Genomic DNA, 22,719 nt, shown 5'->3' with positions numbered 1-22,719 from the left:
CAGTGTCACCAAACTCTTACTTGTCCAAAGCATCTGTGTCTCTGCCATAGCTGGAAAGATAATTACAAAGGATACATATCTTTCACTTTGGTGTGAGGCTTTTACATTCCGTAAGGTCAACTTCAGAGAGAACAGATGTAAGGGAACCCACAATTTAAATCTCTAAAATACAATTCAAATCCTTTCAAAAGGGTATTATTATTCATGAGAAGCATATTTTGTAAATTAGAAGAAGAAAGTCCTATCCTAGGAAAACAAGTCTACTTTTTCCTTTCAAGTTGTGCAACCCACATGCTGTCCCAAATGTTCTTGTTCATGAGAAATGTGAAGTCAATCAGATGGCTTATTTCCTTTAAGGTGTGTGAAACACACAAAATAAAGCAACAGAAAACTCACAGAATATTTTCAGAATACTTTCACTTGTAATAGTCCTGGGTAGTTTTGACAATACAGAGAGCAGCTCTTGAGAGTAGGCTTCTTCATCTGGTTCATGCATTTTTACAAAAACTCTGCATAATATTTTAGCTGTCATTCTACTGGAAAAGGCTGCGTTTATTACCTATGTGCAGGTAATTTTATCCATGGGCACAAGAAACCAAACCGTTGCATGAGTCATGTACTAACAAGGAGCATAAAGCACCACATAGTTCAGAGGGGAAGAACTGCTGGTGTGCATGCGGGAGACGCCCTATGGTCACTGCAGCACAGGGCCAGCTGTGCTGGGGTGCCCGTGCCACGCTGGCATGGGGCTCGCTCCCTCTGACACACGGCAGTGCCGCTGCTGAGCCACGTGTCCCAGAGACACGGGCTGCTCTGCCACCCCGTGATGGATGCTTTGTCCCGGCAGAGCTGCTGACGGAGACTTCTGCCTGGTCTATCAGCGATGGGTTGTCCCGCAGGCACATTTAACCGTACACGCTGAATAAGCCTACTACTATAATCAACTGTGAAAAGGTGACTGGGTTTGTAACTTTTGTGGGATAAGGGAAGTTTCTTTTAACATCGATATGTAAGGCTATTATATAGTCAGGATACTCAGCACGCGCCCAGTCCACTGAACTCATCCCATTAAGCTGTACCTATCCCAGAAATTTGCACTCAGCTAAAGCAAAACTAGTGAACAATTTCTAGAGAAAATAGCCAGTTCCAATTGATTTCAAAACACAGGTGATTCACCACTTCTACTTCCTTTTTTTTTTTTTTTTTTTCCCATGGTTGTCATTTGTTAAAAACGTATGCCTAACCTTACTTGGAATTTGCCCGGGTTTGGGCTCTTGCTGTCCTTTTTGTTAATTAGATTAGAAAAAAAACACCATGACCTTCTTGCTGTGAAAGTACTAACATGGTGTTATACCACCTTATTAATACATTCTTGATAAAGAAAAAAAATCTGACATTTTCTCTATAAGCCTATCAATAATGACAGGAAACGAGAGACACTGCTCCTTTACATTTACAATTATACAACTTGAATCTTCCTGGAAATGGAAAGGTTTCATCATCATCAAAGCAACTCTTTAAGAAAAGGTCTTTTGTCACTTTATAGGCAAAAAATGACACTGCTTCTTTCCTACTCAAAGTTGATTTCTCTTCCACTGAGGTAGTTTGTTCTCCAAATCATTTTCTCATGGTAGCACATAGAAACTTTTCCTTGTTGCATGTGGAGACACAAAGGTCAGACAAAGAGACGAGGTATATGAATTTCAGATACTGTCAGGACTCAGCTGAATTGTAGGGACTGCATGGTTAATGCCCACGTCAAAAGCAAATTCACATGACTCAGTTTTATCTCTTAATAGAAGAATGGTAATCGAACCGATAATGCCACTCTCATGTCACAGACTGCAGCACAAACACTTGTTACAGCTCATCCCACGCACAGAAATGAGCTAAATTGCCATAATTTGACTTTAGGACCAAAATGATAGAGATTTTGGCACACAAAGTGATACTGCTTCTTTAAGTAGTAGCTGCTGGAGCATTTCTATTCCTAAGGCTGTACGATATACCTACTTCTCAATATACCTACTGCCTCTCAGTGAAAAAAGTATATAATTCTGGGAATGCTGAATTTGGTATTGGCAGATACTAGGCTATACCTTGGAGAGAGAACAACAGAGAAGGAGATCAAGCACATTTACTATTCCATAGATGGGATGATGTCTGCTATCAATTTCCAGCTCACTTCACCAACAAATTACCCCAAACCTAGTCTACATTAAAAACTAATCATCGATATATACCATAGCACAATCACCGGGTTCTCAGAAGCACATGCTGTCTGCTGTTGAACAGTGAATGGACACTGTCCTGGCTGCAGGGAGCACTGCCAATGCAGATGCCAGTTCTGGATGTGTCTGTTTCGGAAGACCATTGGTCTTTGAGTGCTGCAAGCCATCAGCTCCCATGAAACGTTAAAGTCATATTTGGTTACACACACTACTGACGTTGGTAATATCCCACAGATACACTTGACAACTGCCTTTTCTTCATACTAACAGCCAAAACTTGTATTCCTTCTCACTCCTCCCTCCACCTACAGTTTCTCAGACACCTGAGGGAGTCGCACACACTAAGCACCTCCTAAATCCAAGACTGTGCCTCCAGTGTGGACAACCATGTGCTGGCAGGCCTCCTGGACCCTGCCTTGCTACCCTCACGCCTCCCCACTGTCGTTTTGGCACTTACATTGAAAAGAGGGACAGGTGAGAAGACACCTGCCTCCTCCTCCTCCTCTCCCAAGGAATGGACAAGCTCAATCTGCCAGGAGGGGAGGGAGGACCACCCCTACATGTAGGTCCAAGCCACACAGCAGGTCTGTCACCCTAGGGGTGGCGCCAGCTCTGCGTGGATGCTCTGGACCATGCACAGCACTGGTCCTGCTGTTTCCTTGGATGGAGAAATGAAGCCAAAAATGTAAATTCACAAAGAAGTCTTTCCACCGCCTGTGTTTACTTTTCCACAGCCTTTTCATGTTTCTCATTTCTTCCTGCTGACTTAATTATGCTACTCTGTCCACATTTGCTGAACACCTTCAGCTGCTGTTTTAACGCATACATGCTCCAGCCTACAACTGCTCAGTGACCGCGTCACCTTCCTGACCCACATCCCCTCGTCTGCCTGGGAGGGCTTCCTCCCACTTGTGGTTGGAGTCTGGAGCCTCTGACCTTTCCCAGTGTAATACCTTGACTCAGGTGGGTATTACACACCCACGTGTCTGATCACAGGCCACAGCAGTGCTTTCTTGTGGTAGCTCCTGTCCTCATGCCACTGATGAACTCTGTAGCAGGACTGGCCGCCTGACACTTTTCTACTGCACCCTTCAACACCTCCCCAGATCTTGGGTTAGTTCCATCCAGTCTCTGAGAGAGAGGGCGAAGTCTGCAACAACTCTGCAAGACGAAATGGTCTGAGAGATTTGCAGAGGACTGTAAAGGGCTCTGGGAAGAAACTACAAGGCCGAGAATTTGGCCAGCCTCCTCCTTCACCACACACAAACTGCAGAGGCAGAGGGGAAGGAAAAAGCAGACAGTTGGAAAGGCATCAAGCAAAGGGAAAATGGCGGTGAAAATTCTGGCAGACTGCTAAAGTTTGGATGAGAAATGGAGTGTGTGTGTTGGGGGCGGATTCCGGTTACTGCACAGGCTGGCATTTGGGTCAGAACTGCACTGCACCAGATACAACACGCACCCAAACACTGAAAAAATAAACATTTCTCTCAGTGGATAAGACTAAATAATAGCAGCAGTTTCATTCAGGTGGATAAGACCAAGTAACAGCATCATGGACAAGATATAAATGAAAATATATTAGTATCATGAGTAACAGTCTCCATACTGCAGCCGTCTCGCTGCAATCAGCTCTTGCAGCATTCCTGCAGGAGGCCAGCTTTTAAAGGAAGCCCTTGAAGATCTCTGGTCTGTCTGAAGAGCTAGATGATGACAGGGAGATGTTACTGCTTTTTTCCTGCTCCCCAGTGTGAGTGCTCAGCTGCAGTACACTCCTTGACCCTGAGGCACCCCCTTCTGAGGTGGCAGGCACCCAGAGCTCCCTAGATCAATGGCTTGTGCTTCGTGCCTGGGGCTGTTGTGCTGTGAGAACATGTGTTTCATTAACCCAGATACCACCAACTACTCCCCAGATAGGCCAGGGAGGAATAAAATGAGAATTTAAGAATGAGTCCTTGATACAATGAGGCAGGACATTTTCAATTATCCAGGCTGTGTGAAATTCTCAAACATGCTGGCTTTTCTACCTATGCAAAATTATTGCTGATTGTTTCTCATTTACCACTCCAGGCTGTTTAAATAGGGAAAAAATCCTGGAATTCCTCTCTTTTGACTCAAACCAAATAAATGACATGTTTTTGCAGCTTTTTAGCAAGAAGACCTACCCCATGAATATTTCAAAACAAAATCATGTGAGTCATTGTTGCTACAGGAAAAGAGAGCACGGTGATGGAGCAATCGGACTGCATGGCTATGGCCATGAGAAAAGGCCCTGAGTCAGGGAATGTGCAAAGACAGGCACTCGTGAACAATAGCCACATTCAGAGGTGCAGCATCAGATGCAGAGAGGGCTGGGGGAGCATGACAGAAGATGACTGCAGGAAGCATATGGGACAACCTCCTCACCAGGAAGAAAATGAAGCAATAAATACCTTAGTGCTTGTAACTCAATACTGAAGCGAAGCTGAACTGGAGATGTTTGAGAAGCGAAGCTGCCCTGGGTAACCTCACTGCTGATTACAGATCAAAGGATACCTTTATGTGTTAGTGCATAAGGTCTGCAATTAACAAAGGCTCTGGGAGATCTGCCTATTCATAGGACTGCTTTCAGATGCAGGTACAGATGCAAATCAGTTATTATCAACATTCTTACACTTCAGCCAGTTTTGTACCATGCCCCCGCATTACACGCAAGTTGCTGATAAGCAAACACACACAAATGCATGGTTTCTATCAGGAAAAATTTGCAAACTGAAAAGATAAGTTTCCTCCACAATGATTACATATATCTATATGTGCAAGACAGGAGATTACAACCAAAATGAACACCAGAATTAGTGCTTAGCTTATTGCTGTTTGAAACAAATGCAAATTAATTCTAACACAGTAACCTACCTGGACACTGATAGAAAAATCATTTCTAATGATTACAGAATAGCAGGAATTATAGTTAGTTCATGTCTCGCTTCACCAATTAAAACTCAAGCATAAGGGAACAGGCAAAATACTCTTTTAGGCTTTGATTCAGAGAAGTACTTCAGCACAATTTCAGCCTTAATTTACTTTTGTCAAGCTGAAATACTTTGCTGAAATGAAGCCTAAAAGACCTTTCCTTCTTCCACTTCTATTCTCATCAGATCAGCCCACAAGTGCACGCACAAGACATGACAGCCCCTTTTGAGCCATGAGTACCCTGACTGCTGTGGAAAGGAGTGCTGTTTGAATGGCTGTAAAGTTAGCTTCTCTTTGTCAGCAAGGCATGTTTCAGCATCTGAAATCTGAATCCTTTTTTGCTTGTTTAGAAGCCCTTCAGGGGTAAAACAAACTACAGAGAATCCCTCAAGCCTTTATAAGGTCGTTTGGAAAGAGACACTGTAATTTTTGAATGTATTAATTATTTTTAATTTTAATATACCATTAATACATTTATTAACTCTTAATGCCTTAATTTACTTTTAATTAAATTGTTAGATTCTCTCCCCAACAGCGAATTCCCCATGGCAGAACCCCCTTACAAAGGGCCCACCCCACAGGGGCACATGGGGACGAGGACTTTCCTGCTGCAGCCAGGGCACCTCTCATCTCCCTGGCACGGCCCTTTGCTCATGGGAAACACTGCTCACAGGCAGCTTCTGATTCGGATTCTGCTAGATACAGGCATCCCTGCAGTCCACCTCCCCTGGGGCACAAGAGAAAAGCCATCTCTCCTCTGTCTAAGACAGTGTAAAGAGCACTGCAGCATGTATTAAACTCAGCTGTTTACAGCAGCCAGAATTTATTACCATTTTTCCTCCTGTCGCAGCTCCTATTAGAAAGGACTGTACAGAGAGGCTGGCAGTCTCTGCGAGGTCAGCCATTATACCCATACTTGAATAAAAGGCAATAATTATGGAAATCATTGCCATTTTATAATGTTTACTTCCTTTTCAGGCTTAATTTCAGATTGAATCTACACTGTGATGTAATGTTTCTCTGCTGATGTTCTACTTAAAACCAAACTAAAAATAAAGGCTTGGCTGCCATGAAAAAAAAAAAAAAGAGAGAGAGAGAATATTCCTTAGTAATTGCTACACTTATTTGCTTCTTGCCTCTATATTCATCATGATTCTGCCCAACCCCAACTCAGCAGCCAGGTTTGAACGTTTTATATCTAATCACTACCCATACTTCAACAAATACTGCTACAGTTGTTGTATACAACAGCATAAAGAATTCTCTAAAAATAGAAGATGGGAGATCTCCCCTCTCTGCTTAATACAGATGAACTGTAACACGTACTACCCAGTATCAGCAGTGAGCTAACAACTCAGCCCAAGAAGCAGGTCAAAATTCTTCACTTATCAGAGGAGTGTAACAAAGGAAAAATGTTATCCAGGAGCTGAGCATTTCCCAGGATGAGACTGATTCAGCAAACCAGCAGCACTGCTATTGGAACGTGCCCATCAGCCTCAAGGACACTTCGTTGCTTTCCAAGCCAGGCTTCTTGCATGTGGCGGCACCAGCCTGATGCAGAAGTTGGAGTCTAACTGTGCATTTACCACATGTGAAAGAAAGGCAGATTCAAGTCACAGTGGCTCCCCTAATCTGAGCGCTGACATGTTTTCTGCAAACCAGCTTTGTGATATCTCACTGAGTGCAAACAAGGCCAGAGTGATAACACTGGCAGGGAGAGGGGACACAAACCAAGTAGGAAATGCATATTTTCTACATCACATCAGCCAATTATCAGTTATCCTCCTTCACAGAATTCTTTTAACTATGCTTACAACTCAAAGAGTGTAGCTACTTATCCCTCATGCCCCTCATATGGTGTTTTCTTCCCCATCAAAATAAGCCAAACCCTAACCTTGTTTTGCTAGATGAGTCACACTTCAGGTGTTATCCAGTGTGATGCAGACTGAGAAAAGATGAGCCTGTAAAATTCTCATAAAGGAATCATAATATGGCCTCACCTGTCTGGCAGTGCTGTGTCCTTATCAGTGGGGCACCAGTGGTACAGGTAATTCTGGGATAGATTCCAAGGAGTTGTGGAGAGCCCAAACAATGAGTCCTCCATGCTACTGATGATGCCAGAGAGGCCATTTTTTGTTATAAACACAGTGTTCACAAACCACTTTTTGGACTTGTTTTCTCTGACTTTAACTTGTGGAGACAGAACTTGCCACACTGCTGTGTCAACGGGTACAATTAATGCAAGAAATCCATCTGAAGGTTTGTGTCATCCTCTGTGGATGTTGTCCATTTCTGGTCCCTCCTCACCATATTTTATATAAAAATGAGTGGACAACATCTTCATCCATAAATTCTTCTCTGACCACATCTCGTTTGGTGTAAGTTTGCAACATTCTCCCCTATCATGTGTGATCTTGTCCTACCGTTGTAGTTGCACCAGCAGCCTCACTTTGCAAGTGCATGAGGCAATGTGGCACAGAAAGAGTGAGGGTCCGTGATGCTGCTTGCCTGTCCTTTCATTGCTCACCCATGAAAGTTTGTTCATAAGCACGTACACAGAAAAGCCTTTCTATTTTTTTTGTCATGGCAAATATCCCATCTAATCAGAACAGAGAATATCACAGAACTTCAGGTGTTCAAAATACATTCTAAGAGTATTATTATTCAAATTTTAGTATTTTCTAAGATGACAACAAAGAGAACAAAGACCATGTCTGTGATGCTCATGGCAGCCCATGTTACAGAGTAGAGCTCCTGTGCCCAACTGTGATTTATTGTCAACAGCATAAGGAATAAGCAGGTACATTACAGTGCCATAGAGCAGCCAGGAGGTGTTGGGAGGAACAGCCAAGGAAGATGTCTCCTAGCTAAACAGATTTGTTAATCTGCCACTGGATTTGTTAATCAGTTAATCAGTTAGACTTCCAACATTTTATAATTACACCCCTCATTAGAGGATACATACTATCCAAGAACAAACAAATACAGGTTTGGTTTGGACTATACAGGAAGCTTTCTTTCTGTTTTTCAGAAACAGATTTTTGGCAAGAAATCATTCATCGGACACATCAACCACTTACTTGCCCAAGCTCTGTCAGGTGGTTAAAAGAACAACCAACATTTCAAAGGAGAAAGTTATCCTTAGTGCCCATAGAGTTACCTAGACCCTTCCTGCAGGACAGCTTCTTAGCATAAGACCATAATGAAAGTGGTTCAGGCCCAGGTGCTCCAGAGGAGTGTCAGCTACTATTTGCGCTTTCCACACCAGGACACTTCATTCCCACCAGTCATTGTTAACATTCACGCTGTTGGTCAGATTCACTGGCAATCACTTCACTATTAACAACATGACAGCTGTAAAGCGGGACGGAGAATTTTTCTAGATAGTGACAAAGGAGGAGAAGAACAATTCCAACACCCTAATCCTTCTTATTCAAAAGCCATTAACAGAGAATCTGTTTAAATCCCCTTACTCGGAGCTAAAGGACAAGTTGGGAAACTGTTGCAACTTATTGACATACAGTTATTACACCAATAAACAATCCAGAAGATAATTTTATGCCATTCTCTTTCATGGTGAAGTGGAAGAGCGAAAGAATTTTGTTGCACAAACCAGAAGTGAGAAAACGATGATGTTTTCCCACAGTAGAGCTTTAGCCAAAGCCTAAGGTGACCTGAGTAAATATTACCGGAAAGAAGGAAAAGGCAGGAGGAAAGGAGGAAAAGGAAAATTATACGAGCTTATTATACCCTTCTAGTGATATGGCATATTAAAAAACACCAGCGAAGCTTACTACATATTAAAAAGGTCATTGCTTTTCTATGGGACTGTGTAATCTTAAACAAGACAGGGACTTAGAAAGTTCATTTTGTTTCTCAGGCTCTCTTCTGCCTGATACATTTCCTGAGAAAATCCATTGAAATACTGTCAATGTACAGTTTCCCTACTGGCATCAGTCATCACAGTATCTCAATGCCAGATTGGTACCACTCCAAGTGGTACAAAGTATAAGTCTCTCTTGAGAAGGCAGAACAAAGTGCAAAATTTCTCTCTCAAAATCTGAAGAGACACCTCTGCTAGTTACCTTAAGCTACCAATTTCACATCACATTGAACACTTCCAATTCTTGCATTTAGATGGTAAGATGAGGCACTCATCATCTTGCAGGTCTGGGCTGCATACAAACATCCTACTCACGGAAGATTACAGCTTTATTTGATAGGAAAGAAATAAAGAAGACAGAAGATCTGGAAGCTATTACACATTTCAACAGGTATGGTAGATTGCATCTCTAAACGTCTTCAATGCACAGATGATGATGGGGAAAAAAAAGTTTTCCTTGAGACAAAGAGCTGAACTTTTGGCTCAATAAAGGGCTGTGCCAGCTGTGACCAAGAGAAGACACAGCTGTGTCTCCTGCAGCCTCTCCTCAGAAGTGGTATAGATCAGTTAAAGACTGAACACTGTAAAGTATACCTCAAAAATTGCTTTCTGGCATGCATTTGCTGTCAAATTGACCTCGCAGTTTTTTGTGGAGGTTTTTGTGACAGGGGAAAGTAAAGGAAATATTTATTCCTGGCCAGAGATCACTATCTGTGTACTGAGCACACTCTCTCTCCATCCCAACATATACATTTTTACCTTTCAACCTGCAGGTTGGCAGATCTTATGAGTTTTATGATATGGCAGACTAGTGGTAAGGAGCAGGAAGCAGGTGAGCCTGGCCAGGCTTCATTACCAATTACCATGATTAGTTTGTGAGAATTATATCCTAATTTTATTAATAAATAATAATAAGGGAAGTAGGGGATTATATTCTACCTTATTAATCTGCACAAAATTTAACTAGTCTTGCTTTTCCACCTGACCTTGCTACAGGGCTGAAAAATAATAGTTTACTCTTACTACCAAAATGTTGCCACTTAACTCCTATTTGAATCTGCACGTGCTAACTTGAGCTACGAGATTATATTATGATATTCTCTGCTGGATGAAAAGGATCCCTAATATTGTTTTTCTAGGTAGGTACAGAGAGACTGGGACCAGCCTTGTAACTGCTAAATGTGCTGCTTTCTAGCATAACCTCATGACTTCCAAAACAATAGATTCAAATACGAGGACAAGCGTCAATGCTCCCTGAACATCCCGAGCATAACATGGACAGCCCTAAACTGTCTCTGTCCGTGAGATTAGGAAAATGCCACCGTTTGTTCTGAAAGCCTTTGCACTTTTATACAAGTACACTCTGCTCCCTTTTTGCTCCTCAAAGTTAACAAAGACATGCCTGCGGGATGACTTCCCACAAATATTTACATATTTATGCTTCTGTCCTGCATTAGTCAGTGTTTCTGTCTGGAGCCTATAACCTTTGGTCAGGTCTGGGATGTGCCTGAACTTTCTACAGTTGTGCTGGAATAGATTCCTCCTGGCAGTCCCAAATACTTTGGGAAGGGGCAGGGTGGTTTTTATCCTTAACAGCTGTTAAGTCTTCCCACCTAGTGGGTGCCTAGCTTCTGCTTGCAACAGTGCCTCTTGACTTCATGGGGTGAGCACTGCAGAGAAGGGTAGCTCAGGGCTGTAGCCCACCAGGTGACAGACAGCTGGTCTGTGTCGCGCCAGGTTGCTCCACACGGGCCAGGGCACGTGAGCTGGCCGAGGGGCAGAGAAACAGGAAGGAAAAAGCTCTCCGGGAGAAGACAGTCATCTGTGGTCATCCCTAAGGGAGGAAAACAGTGTCCTAGCATGAGAGCTCTCCGCTGAGAGGGCTATCTGGCTTGGGGAAACTCTGCAAAACGAGTAACTCCTACTGTGGCTGGGCTGGCACCACCGCCTTCTGGGTGAAGGAGAGCATGGTCTGGGGCAGGAACAAACAAGGCGAGCAGGAAAGGGGACTTCCTGAGCTGGCACTGCCAGAGAAAATGCACGGCCCACCCTTGCCTTGGGGTACATTTCTGAGTTCACTTACATGATTTGGAAGCATAAAACCCGTTCCTGTCAGGAGAGATTTTCTCTGAGGCCCATGCTGATGCATCACTGATAAGTAGTTGAAATATCTCATTAAAACAAACAAACAAAAAAAGACAATGAGAAGTTACTTTGCCTTTTACAAGGGACTCAACAGACACCTTTTGCAGCCCCTAAAGCTTTCCACTGAAAAAAATACTCTTGGATTTCAATCCACAGCAAAAGACAAGCCCCATCCAAATGCTCTCACTGACTCCGGCTGGCTTTGGATTGGACCCACATGTGAAATATAAGCAAAATATGCTCAAAGTCCTTCACAATATAGCAGATTACAGCAACAGCACTTTTTATTCATAAAAAAATGGGATTATAACAAAGTGACACTGAGATGCCCAAGTCCTTCCTTTCCCCCTCTCTATGCATTTAGGGGAAAAGTCAGTGAGCCTGTTCTCTCAGGCGTGATTCAATACCCTGCCCCTCAGCAAACATGCCTGTAAAGTCATCTCCTCAGCACAAAACTAAAACAAGCAAAGAAATATTTTCCCTCCAGTGTTTGCTATCTATTTATTTTCTGTTGCTACCTTCGTGCCTGCAGTCACACCAATGTCCCTTGAGCCCAGGAACCCCCTGATTTTGCATCTGCTGCCTTGCTTTGTAAGCCCCAAAGGACTGCACCAGAGCAGCTCTTCCTTTGCAGCTGGCAGAGTTGTGGGATTTTTCATAGCTGGGTTGATCAGGCAGAATACCAGGAACATAAATAAGGGCTCCCAGATGGGACATGTATTGGAACTGGGATGGGACAGGATGGGACAGATGCTGATAGATGTTTGAGGAATTGGACCTTTAAGTGTCCTTTTTCTGACTTATTATTCCTCCAGATTTCTCTGTTTTTATCTTTATTTCTCTGTTGTTTTCTTGACTATTCATGGAAAGCAAAATACTGAAAGGTCACTGGCAGATTCAAATGGATTTTTGAAGGTGAGCAAATATCTGCAGGGATTTATTCACTCAATTTCAAGCAGAAAAAAAATATAAGCAACCTATTGGAAAAACAAAAACAAAACAGACAAAAACAAAAATGAACAAAAACAAAAACACAACTAACTGCACACATGCATAACCAACCAAGGCTACCTCACAGGCTTGTCATTGGAAACCTTACTATTGCTTCCTTATTGCTGGTAGCATCACATTCTGTATTGAAAGATGGCAACGTCTTTGGAACAAATTTTCACACTCCAGGCAATATAAGAACCATAAATAACAATTTATTGAATAAATCTCACTTCACTAGGTGTGACTTTCTGAAACTTGTATAATGTGTGAAATCATTTATTGCTTGGAGACCTGCTAAATAGGCAGCCACAAAAACCCATTGCATCTCATTGTTGAAGCCTAAACCTCATCATTTATTTCTAAGCTATTTTTTGGGTACATGCAGAAATCAAACCCTTGTAAAATCTTTTTAATTTCCTGCTCTGGTACTTTGGGCCCACAGACCGGACCTGTAAGATATTTCACTTCTTTTTTTTTTCCACGTTACTGGTAAACTCCTTCAGTTTCAGCCATGATGCCCATAAACAAAATTCATGTCAGACAAGCCAAAGGTTCCAAGACAGACAGTTATTAGCCCAAAGCCAGAGTGTTTCATTTTAGACTTCATCCCCATTTAAATCATGAAAACCTCTGTAAGTATTGAATTTAAATCCACTTCTTACTGTCGCTTTCTTGGGGCCTTTGTCAAAGGACTCATTATTAGTTTCTCTTTTACAGTACCTCCTAGATCCCCATGCTGTATCAAGTATAACTATGCACACACACAGAGCAAGAAACATTCTCTGTCCTGGAGCATTTAGGATCCCAGACAGACCAAACAAAAGATAAGAAAGAAAAAACTAAAAAGAGGAGCTACATTTCCGGCATGCATCACACAGCAGGTCAGCGGGTTCAGAAGGAGAACTTGGGATTCCCGAGACTTTATCCAGGGCCTTATCTACCACGTCAGATTATGTCATATTCTTTTTAGCAGAAACAAAACAACGTATGTAATAAAGGCTGCATGTAGGTATAATAAAATAGATAATAAAGTACATGTATATAAACCTTTTTGTAAGAAGGTTTCTGTCCCTTCTTACAGGAGCAGCCACAAGACCTCATTAGCCTCAGCATCAGCAACATGAACTGTTTTCCAAGGCAAGATGCTACAAGTCTGTCAAAGTAGGTTTAATTGTTTCATTTCTCTGAACAGTGCCCAGAAGCATTACATGATATTGGTGAGGCCAGCTTTCCCAGAGAAACACTCCTGAGAATGACTGCTTTCTGTCCCCTCACAGCTGAGGATGGCTCTTGCAGAAAGCCACCCCACAGTACCATGCCCACCGTCAAGATCAAGGTTTAGGGTACTCTGCCAAACCGGAACACTAAAAGAAGTAACTGGGAACTCTGAAGCAGTGCAACGGTTGGCAGCAGCACAGTATAGCCCTCATTTCCTCTGTACCATTTCAGTGAGTTTCCACTCAAATCATTGTGCCATTTGAAGCAACACAGAACTGTGTCATTCTGACTTAGAGTAAGACTTGTGGGTGCCACTGATTCTGCTATATGAACAGTAAAATAGGAACAGGCAAAATGATGTAATCAAGCATGCAGTAGAAAAACAGTCAGAAGGAGCACATCAACAGTATTTTCAAAAGCCACCTGCCCCAATATTCATGGTGTGACTCACATATCTTGTAAGGTACTGCAGAAACCCTGGACTAGCTGCACAATTCTCACCAGGAGTTTTTGTGAAATTAAGTTATCCCAAATGTTCATTCAAACTAAGGGTTACTGACAGGGGAGGGATGAAATAAAATGGTCCTGTTGTTCTAGACTACAAAAAAGACTGCTAAGGAAATAACTTTATAACCTGAGAAGGGTCTGCAGCTTTAAGAAATTCTCCCCTAAAGGTTGTAAAGCTTTTACTATGCAAAGTATTTTTGCTATTATATACACTGGCGGCCACTAAGTGCAGCTATTATTTCTGGCGGTCATTCAGAGAAGGTCAGGACTGATAAAGTGCTTAAGAGAGTTTGTTTGGGTAGATCCATCTGTGTTTTTAACCACCCATACTGTCTTTTGTGTCCTTTTAAAAGATGCTGGATATTTCTGAATCTAATAAATTATAGTCTTTACTTTGATTTGCTATCTTTTATTATTTGTCATGCTACAGCAAAGAATGTCTTCTTTACAATGCCCACGCTTTCATATATAGATTACACAAGCGTCTAAAAAAGGCCTGATTCTTTGCTGCAGGGCAGAGGTGCAGCCTACACGGAGCTCCCATTTTCTTGGTAAAGGCCACATGGAGTCATGACCTGTACCTCACCCCCTTCACCTGTTGGGTGGCTGTTGGGTGGCTGTATGGCCAAAGGTGAAGCACCACAGTGATGATCTCTGCTACTGTTCATGAGTACTTTGTTCCAAAACAGAAATGAAATATTATTAGGACTATATTACTTCAAAATGTTGTGCAAACATTTGTTGACTACGAAGCAGATAAGTACTGGTATCACGATTTTACAGACATGGAGCTAAAACAGAACAAGCAGCTCGTAGCTAGTGACAGGTAGAGAACGTGTTCCCCACTTGATGCAAATAACTTCCACTGACTTAAAAATTATTTAAATCCTGCAGTGAGAGGATCTTCACATCTGACAGTCATTCTAGACATTTCTTAAAGCTTTTTGTGTCAAGAGATAGCAGTGCCCTAACACCATGAGGTTCAGGTTCCTTTGTCACTTACCTGAGCTTGTCTGCTACAAAAATCACACGCCGCTCCAATAGGAGAGAAGCAAAGATCCTGATGATCTGACGAACACTGAGGCACTTGAAAAGGCATTCAAAGTCCACGTGCTCCAGACGTGAGTCCATTGGCCGCCGCAGCTCAATGACCTGAACACATTTAACAAACATCAGTCACTGTCAGTAGTCAGGGCTGACAGCACCAGGGGCACCCGGCACCCTGGTCCAGGCTTGCCTGTTGAGTGGGCATGGAGAACAGTGCCCATCCTCCTTTGGAAACAGAGGCTGGTGGCACAGCACTCCAGAGAAACGGCGTGTTACAGAATTCACTATCAGGTAATTTTCTTCCCAGAATACAGTTGTATGCACTAAATCTGCTATCATTTCCTAGGGATGCATAACTCTGCCTTCTAAACATCCTGTCAGAGATGTAAAGCTTGGCTGAGTCAACAGTAGGAAGCAAGCAGCAAACTGGAAACACTGGAACTGGAAGCTTGCAGGGTTAAAACAGCCATAAAGACAAGGTAAATTTGGTATCAACAGAGCTAGCAGTTCAAACTCACATCTAGATGGAAGTCAAGGACTGAACTTAAGTGTAGTGCAAAATTTAATAACAATTTACTTCATTTTCACTCCTTTGTGACACATAAGTCACTAGCTAGTGTTTATAGCCTTTTTTTTTTTTTTTGTCACAAACATATGTACACACATATATATATATACTTAACTGGGGAGTCAGGACAAGGTCTTAGATGGTGACTTGTGACATCCCTTTAAAGTCTAATTTTCATACTTCATCCATGACCTCAGGCCCTCTCCTTCCTTTTCTCAAATGCCTTTTGCTTGATTCGATTATTATATCTTCCTTTATTATATCTCTGCAATTGACATGCTCAGATGTGGAGCTTGAAGACAGAGGACAGAAAAAAGAAGACAGAAAAATAACATGAAGAAGAGAATAAGAGAAGAAGAAAAATACGAAGTGCAAGACAGCAAATGATGAACTACTGAGGAATTTGAGGAAACAGAAGGGAAAGGGGAAAAGTTGGCCGACTTAAAGCTGTGTTGAAATCTCTGTAGACATATTAGCAGGAACATATATACATCTCCTTCTCACATGTCCAAAAATCACCGTCACTTTACTGCTTTAAACCACTTCTATGTTTTCATGCACATGACACCACATTCCACTAGCATAGAGTACTGCTTGAGTAGCAATAAACTTGAGTAGCCCTTACAAAATTCCTCACAAACACACTGTTTTAAGGATATGATCAGCAGCAAGACCACAGGACACTGAAACTAAACCTTTTCATACCTATTAAGTTGCAATACTGTTCTTGAACAGTGACATAGGACTCTAAAAAGTCACTCAGAACAGTATTTGTGTACCGTTAATCGATTTTTTTAAGAAATACATAAACATTAGAGTGACAGAGTATTACATACCCATTGGTGTGCTGTTGACCCAGACAACAGAAAGAATCAAATTGTGGAATGGTGACGTACCATTGATACCTCTTAGGGAAATGTTGCCTGCTTACCCTTTCTCACATTCAATAAAGGTGTCCACTTCAATTCCTTAGCATTGGTTTTGGAAGCTCCGATCATATTTATGTGCCAAATCATGAGGAGTTAGTTTTGCTGCAAAACTTCCAACACTAAAATCTTGCTGGGGGGTAGGACGCAATGCAAGTTACGGCAGCTTTTACAAATGCCATAGATGTTTTCTGTTGCTTGGCAAAGCCTTCTGCTTCAGTCTGCTCTTTACAAAGAAACATACTGTCTACTTCCCAATTAATCATCATATTTGTTTAGGCCAGAGGAGCCACAATGGAAGGACAAGATTCTGTTCCTAATTAAACCAATGTATTCCATTTAAATAGCAAGTTTGTACTAGCATAACAGAGAGCAAAGCTCAGCCAGAAAAAGAGTTGTTTGTTTGTTTGGAATCATCTCAATATTTTTCTCTGGGAGAGTTCAAATGCTTGAGCTGAGGATAGAAAAACTGCAGATCCATGGTTCCCATATACATTCACATCAAAAAAGCACTGTCCGATCTTACCACTGTTACACCAATCAGCCTTTCAATTTCCCTTTGCTTCTCCAGGAGAAAATGCATGTGACTTAAAAATTCCCTGCAAGTCACTGTTACAAGGCACCCTTTACATTTCATCCCAAGTGACTTTACAGGTCCACTCCACTGAAGCCACTGGCATTGCACTTGGAGAAAATATGGTCCAATGTAAAAATAGAAATAGTGCTGTAGAACTAACCCTAGGGGTTGTAAAATAACCCTAAAAAGATTATTTTTTTCCAGCTTTCACTAAGTGGGCCCAATTCTATTCTTATCTCAAGTAATATAATTGCTCTATACAGTTGCCCATCTGCATGGATCTGCTGCATACTAACATCAGGACATGCAGAGTTGAGAATTTGTCATGCCAAATGGCTAGTAAGCCTCAAGCTACAAAAAAAAACTTTAAGTTACCAACACTCATTTCTAGTAAGGCCTATGTTTTATAAGGGTAGGCTTCTAGCTACTTGAGTCAGTAAAAAAATGAAATTATTACACGCGTGCACATACACACAGAAACTTTTATATGGCCTGCTTTTCCAAATATAGAATATTGGTTTGAGGCCAAGGTAAAAGGAATTTATTTCCAAAAAGATTCATTTCCAAACTTACATGTATGCTAGCTTGTTATCGTTGTGATAAAGCCCAAGAATGCTGTAGTTCTGTTAACTGCACTGGGCCGGGCATACTAGAACTTTTTTTTGCTTACACGCAACTTATTAAAAAATACAAATAGCAAATACATAACGATAAATTGGTTTATAATCATCAGCTGGAATAAGCTTTAATGTATTAACACTGGTGCAGCTCCTGCACCTTCTTTTTAAGGAGTACCACCCCACATGACTTGCAGTATTCTGTACCTCTCCTCCTGTTTTAATTTTGCTGTTTGTTAGTGGAGTGATGAGAGGAAAGGCTTTGGTTCTTAATGTTTGCAATTGCTTTTTACCTCATTTCCAGCTCCAGGTAGAAAGGTTTTGACTTTGATTGTCTTCCCAGGTGCAGGAAAAGGAGATTCCATCAGACTCCTCATAAACGGATAAACCAAGGCAGCAGAAATGCCCCTTCTCCTTTCAACCTCATCCAGGATCTAATCCATTGGTAAGACATAAAAGAGAAAAGAGATAGAACATGTCAGCACCACATACACTTTTGAAACAACTTCTCGCTCATATGTGCCTAAACACATGGCATATCTAAGTTTAATTCTCCGTTTCCATACATTTCTTCACTACCATTAAACTTGATCCTACTATAATGATCCATCCTCCAGTTACAAAATGAAGCCCTTTGTGAATGCAGTTGAAAAGAGAGACAAGGAAGAAATAACAAACCTGGAAAGCTAAAAGAAGATGTGGCAAAAATGGATCTATGTTGTTGGGATTTGGCCCAAACAACAGGGTGAGCTGAAGAACAGAAAGATCAAGACAAACCCCATGATCACAGGCCAGTTGAGCATCAAATCTCAGTTGTAAACCTGAGATTTGCATTAAGGAGGGCACCTTTTCCATTGCAATTTATTGGGCAGGAAAAAGCCAGACCAGCAAGAAAAGCACACCTGCCACACTATGATACCAGCAGGGCTCCACCAGGAGAGCCCTGGAAGAGGCCTGGCTGTGGTGACAGTCACTTTGCAGTCTGTGCCACGCTGAAGACAGCTGTGAGCAGCCTCAGGAATCAGCATGCCCAGCTGTTTACACTGGGTGCCAGCACGAAGATCATTTTCTGTTTGACATGACGCAGGGCAGGCAATCTAGTTTTGAAATAAGCAGATGGAACTTCTTACGGATAGAGAGGACTATTATTTTCTTCTCTCTTTGGTGACATAGGCCAACATAAATTAGATCACAGCTAAGTTTTCCCACATTAGACAGACCATATAGATGATAAACCTAAAGAAGATGAGAAAGCAAGCTTCAAAGCAGTTAGTGGTTTGACCTGAAAGAGGGATCTTTTAACCACCACTCAAGAGCAAAAGGTCATACAAGCATTAGTGGGTCTAAGCCAGGCATTTTTCCTTGTTTCTCTTGGAAATGCTTTTTCACTGAAACAGAACATTAAAACACACTTAAGCGCAAGCTGGTGACTTCCAGAGGTAGCTGATGACATGAAATGCCAACACTGGTGCATAGTTTCTCCTCCTTCTTTGCAGCATACTAAAGGCCTAACTCTAAAGCAAAGTTGCATTCCAGGCCATGGAAGTAGCAGATAACCACTAGGTTATAACTGACTAGGTGTGGAAGTAAGGATACTCATGGTACTCAAGGCTGTCTTAGTGGTAGGTATTACAGCAATGAACACAAAAGGCTTCAAGGAACATGAAAATAAAACAGGCTATCAAAATCAGGGTGATAAATATTTTAAAACAGAGGGCTCCTTTTGCTTTTCTGATAAATAACTCCCAAGGTTCAGTATCTTGTGGTCTTTCATCACTCACATTCTTCTGCAAAGACTACCATTCCTTGTTTTGACTAATATTGCAAAGGGCACCATCGCGATTGTTCAATTAGGAGAGCCCAGGTTTCTCTTACTAGAAAAACTCTTACTAGACTGGAGAAAGAGACTGTATCGGTTTTCAAGAACTGCCTTGCTCCATACCACATCTGTCTTCAAAACCAACAGAGATGCTAAGGCTTGAACTCTTCCTCCTTCCTTTAACAGATGTTTCATGCAAAACCTTTCCAAATGCACTGTTTGGAGCATGTGCTTAAGACCCATGCTAAATCCAGCCCGAATCTGGAGTCAGCGCTGGGCACTGCCAAACACCCTGCTCTCACCCTGGCACCTGTACCTCCCGGAGGTGACCAGCCCTTTGCAGGACAGAATGGCTGTATCCGGACTGCAGTGGGGATTGGGTCTTTTTGTGGCCCAGGTAGGGCGTAGGTGTATTACAGCCCCATTCAGGGCCTCATACGTAATTCAGTGGGAGCCTTCCTTTCCGTACAAAGATGAAGACTTTGAGGGCAATGTCATCAGGGCCTGCTTGACAGGATGCCTGGGATCAGCCCCTGATGAAACCAGTGAAATTACACTCACTAGTCAGCCTCTGGTTCATTTTGACTGGATGATCAGACACTTTTTTTCAGATTACAGATATAACTGGGAAAGCAGATTATTTGCAATTTTGGTTTGACCTTTCCTGTCTGCTGCAGATTTTATACCCCAGCTGCAGAGATATTTGGTTGTAAGCAGGATACTTAAATTTTAATTTTTCATACCTTCTGCTTTTTTACCCTCTCCCAAAGTTTCCTTTGAAAATGAGTGTCCTATCAAAATTAGACAAAAACATAAAAAAGCAAAGAGCCTCACAACCTCTCTTCATAGTTTCCAAGATCGTTATTTTTGTGAGCTGTACTATCCTCCCAGAACAATGCATTCCGTTTCGCTCACAGATATCTGTGTTTGGATACATATTATGTCTAAGGGTCACTGTTATAAACCCCGGGTTTCAGAGCTTTATGAAGCAGAACTAATTAACTATTTCAACCCAATTGTTTTTCTTCACACAAGATTTGTGTTAAACTAAGTTTTATCTGGAAAGGCTTGAAACCAGCTTTGATGAAAGATAACATTCTGTATGATTACTAGATCATATCAACAATATAAATGCCATGATTTTTATTAACTTCAATGGTTTACATGTTTGTTTCAACTTTATTCATTTACAAATGTACAAGCAAAATTTGTGTTTAAGTTCTGTGAGGCTTCTTGTAACTGAAGTAAAAATCTCTGGCAAATTAAAACATTTCTGTGAATACTGTAGAGAAATTTGAAAAGGGGGAAGCAACCATTTGACATTAGACACATCATTGTTCTCCACAGATCACCAGTGAATCCTATATGGTTCTCTGAGGTGCTCACTGGATTTTGCAGGACTCTCTCAGAGGACTGGAGGCCCTAAACTGACAGCCAGAGAGACATTTGAAATGTTAATCAATTGACAATGGTTTTAATAGTTTATTTTAATAACCTTTTGTCTTACAAAAGAATAATGCTTGTGGCTTTGAAGCTGACTGGCAGTTAACTGTTTCTATGGTTATTCAATCCCTATTTAGCTGCAATGCCCTGCTTATTGTCTCAAAACTCCTGTGTCAGAAATTTATTACCTAGGTAAATCACATAAGCATATGATGCAACTTTGGATTCATTGATGTAGAGGCCAATTAAAAGATTATCCACACTTCCTTAGCCTCTTAGGATAAAAAAATCAAAAAAAAAAAATCATGTCTGTGTTGTTAAGCATATAGACTTCACGGATTGAATTATCTTTTTTCTTAACCTCATTATTCCACAGGGCACTGGAGTAAAAGTGGTACTGGCCCATCATCCAAACTGTGGGTGCCAAGAATTACAGCTTAGCAGAGAATGGCTTCAGAAAACAATGGAAAATACTCTAGTCATCCAGATCATACAGACACCCAGATGTTTTTTGAATCAAGTTCTGCCTCAGTCACAGAAGTAATAAGACATTCTTTGATGAACCCAATAATAGGGATGGAATATCCAAAACAGCAACCATAAAATACAGTTATCTCCCATCAAAGGAAGAAATTCTTCTTGTCTGGTTCATTGATGTGACTATTTCGCAGTAAACATTCAAGTTAAAAAACAATATTGAAAAAAATCTTCTCACCTTGGAAAATAAGTCAAAGCACCCCAGCCGGCTGATGACACAATAAACTTCAGGAAGGCGTGGCCCTTTTCCACTTGGCTGATAACAGTAAAAAGGAGATTGAAATTACATATTAATTCGGAGCCATACGGAAATACACTTATCTCTCTATTCACACAATTGGCCATAATGTGACATCTTTTACTATCCATTTCTCCATCAAAATAGCTACTCTTGGAGAATACATCATATTTCTTCCATAACACAGGAAGCTAAAAAGCATAAATATTGCTTACCCACTTTGGAAATCACAGAATATTGGAGCTGTATTCCAACATCACGCTGACTTGCAGCCATGAAAGCACATTTAACTATAACTGCATCTCATGCCTGCGTCCGCTCATGCCGCTGTCCTCTACATCTGCTGTGGCATGAGAAGTGAAGCCACCCTGGGGCCATGTGCTGGGAGATGAGAATTATAATGCTAGGAGAAGTTATTGTGGCTTTAGTTCCCAACACACTCCATGGTGTTCAGAGAGAGCTTAACTTACAGAAAGAAAGCTCACAGACCTAAACAAAGGCAAGTTGCATGAGCTAGATCATTAACTTTTTCAGATTCATGCAAGATAAATATGAAACCCATGAATAACTTGAACCGTGGCAAGTATAAATCAACGATGCATATCTCCTCCCTTCTAAAAGCTATCAAAATGGTTCTCTATAACCATCCTATCGAAGATATTTCCTAGAGAAGCAAATGGTTTAACTGGCATGACTGAAGTGTATTCTCGCAGCATACTGGAGCTGCAACCCTGTCTATGCTGCGGTGGTGAAAGGCCCAGCAACACTATGCGTAAAAGCAGGGTACAACCACTTGCTGAATTTTGCTTATTTACTAGAAAAGAGGTACAATTAGTCCAATACCAAGCACTTTAGAAACCCATACTCACTGGCAAAGTTCTCAGAGCAGAGAGCTGGTCTGCTCTGCCTGTGTCCTGCATACATACAACGAGCACAGATGGCTGACACATCCATGCACAGCAGCTTTCCACCTTATTGTTAATTAACACTGTGATAAAGGATCTCAGAGTCACCATTTCCA

General features: G+C 41.6%; 1 protein-coding gene across 11 annotated transcripts in view; it reads right to left on the bottom strand.

The window, feature by feature from the left end:
- Window positions 1–22,719, bottom strand: part of DENND2B (DENN domain containing 2B) — a 171,440-nt gene that overhangs the window by 12,929 nt on the left and 135,792 nt on the right. For all 11 annotated transcript variants that reach the window (XM_083838168.1, XM_083838172.1, XM_083838165.1 and 8 more), the window contains 3 exons: window positions 21,639–21,716; window positions 17,955–18,095; window positions 14,930–15,078 (listed from right to left, as the gene is read on the bottom strand). In XM_083838168.1, coding sequence (XP_083694294.1) covers window positions 14,930–15,078; window positions 17,955–18,095; window positions 21,639–21,716 — 368 coding nt within the window. The remainder of the gene's footprint in view (window positions 1–14,929; window positions 15,079–17,954; window positions 18,096–21,638; window positions 21,717–22,719) is intronic.

Source organism: Anser anser, assembly GCF_964211835.1.
Source record: "Anser anser genome assembly, chromosome: 5".
Taxonomy (NCBI): Eukaryota; Metazoa; Chordata; class Aves; order Anseriformes; family Anatidae; genus Anser; species Anser anser.
The sequence above is the reverse complement of the archived record's forward strand: the minus strand, read 5'-3'. Positions and strand labels throughout refer to the sequence as shown.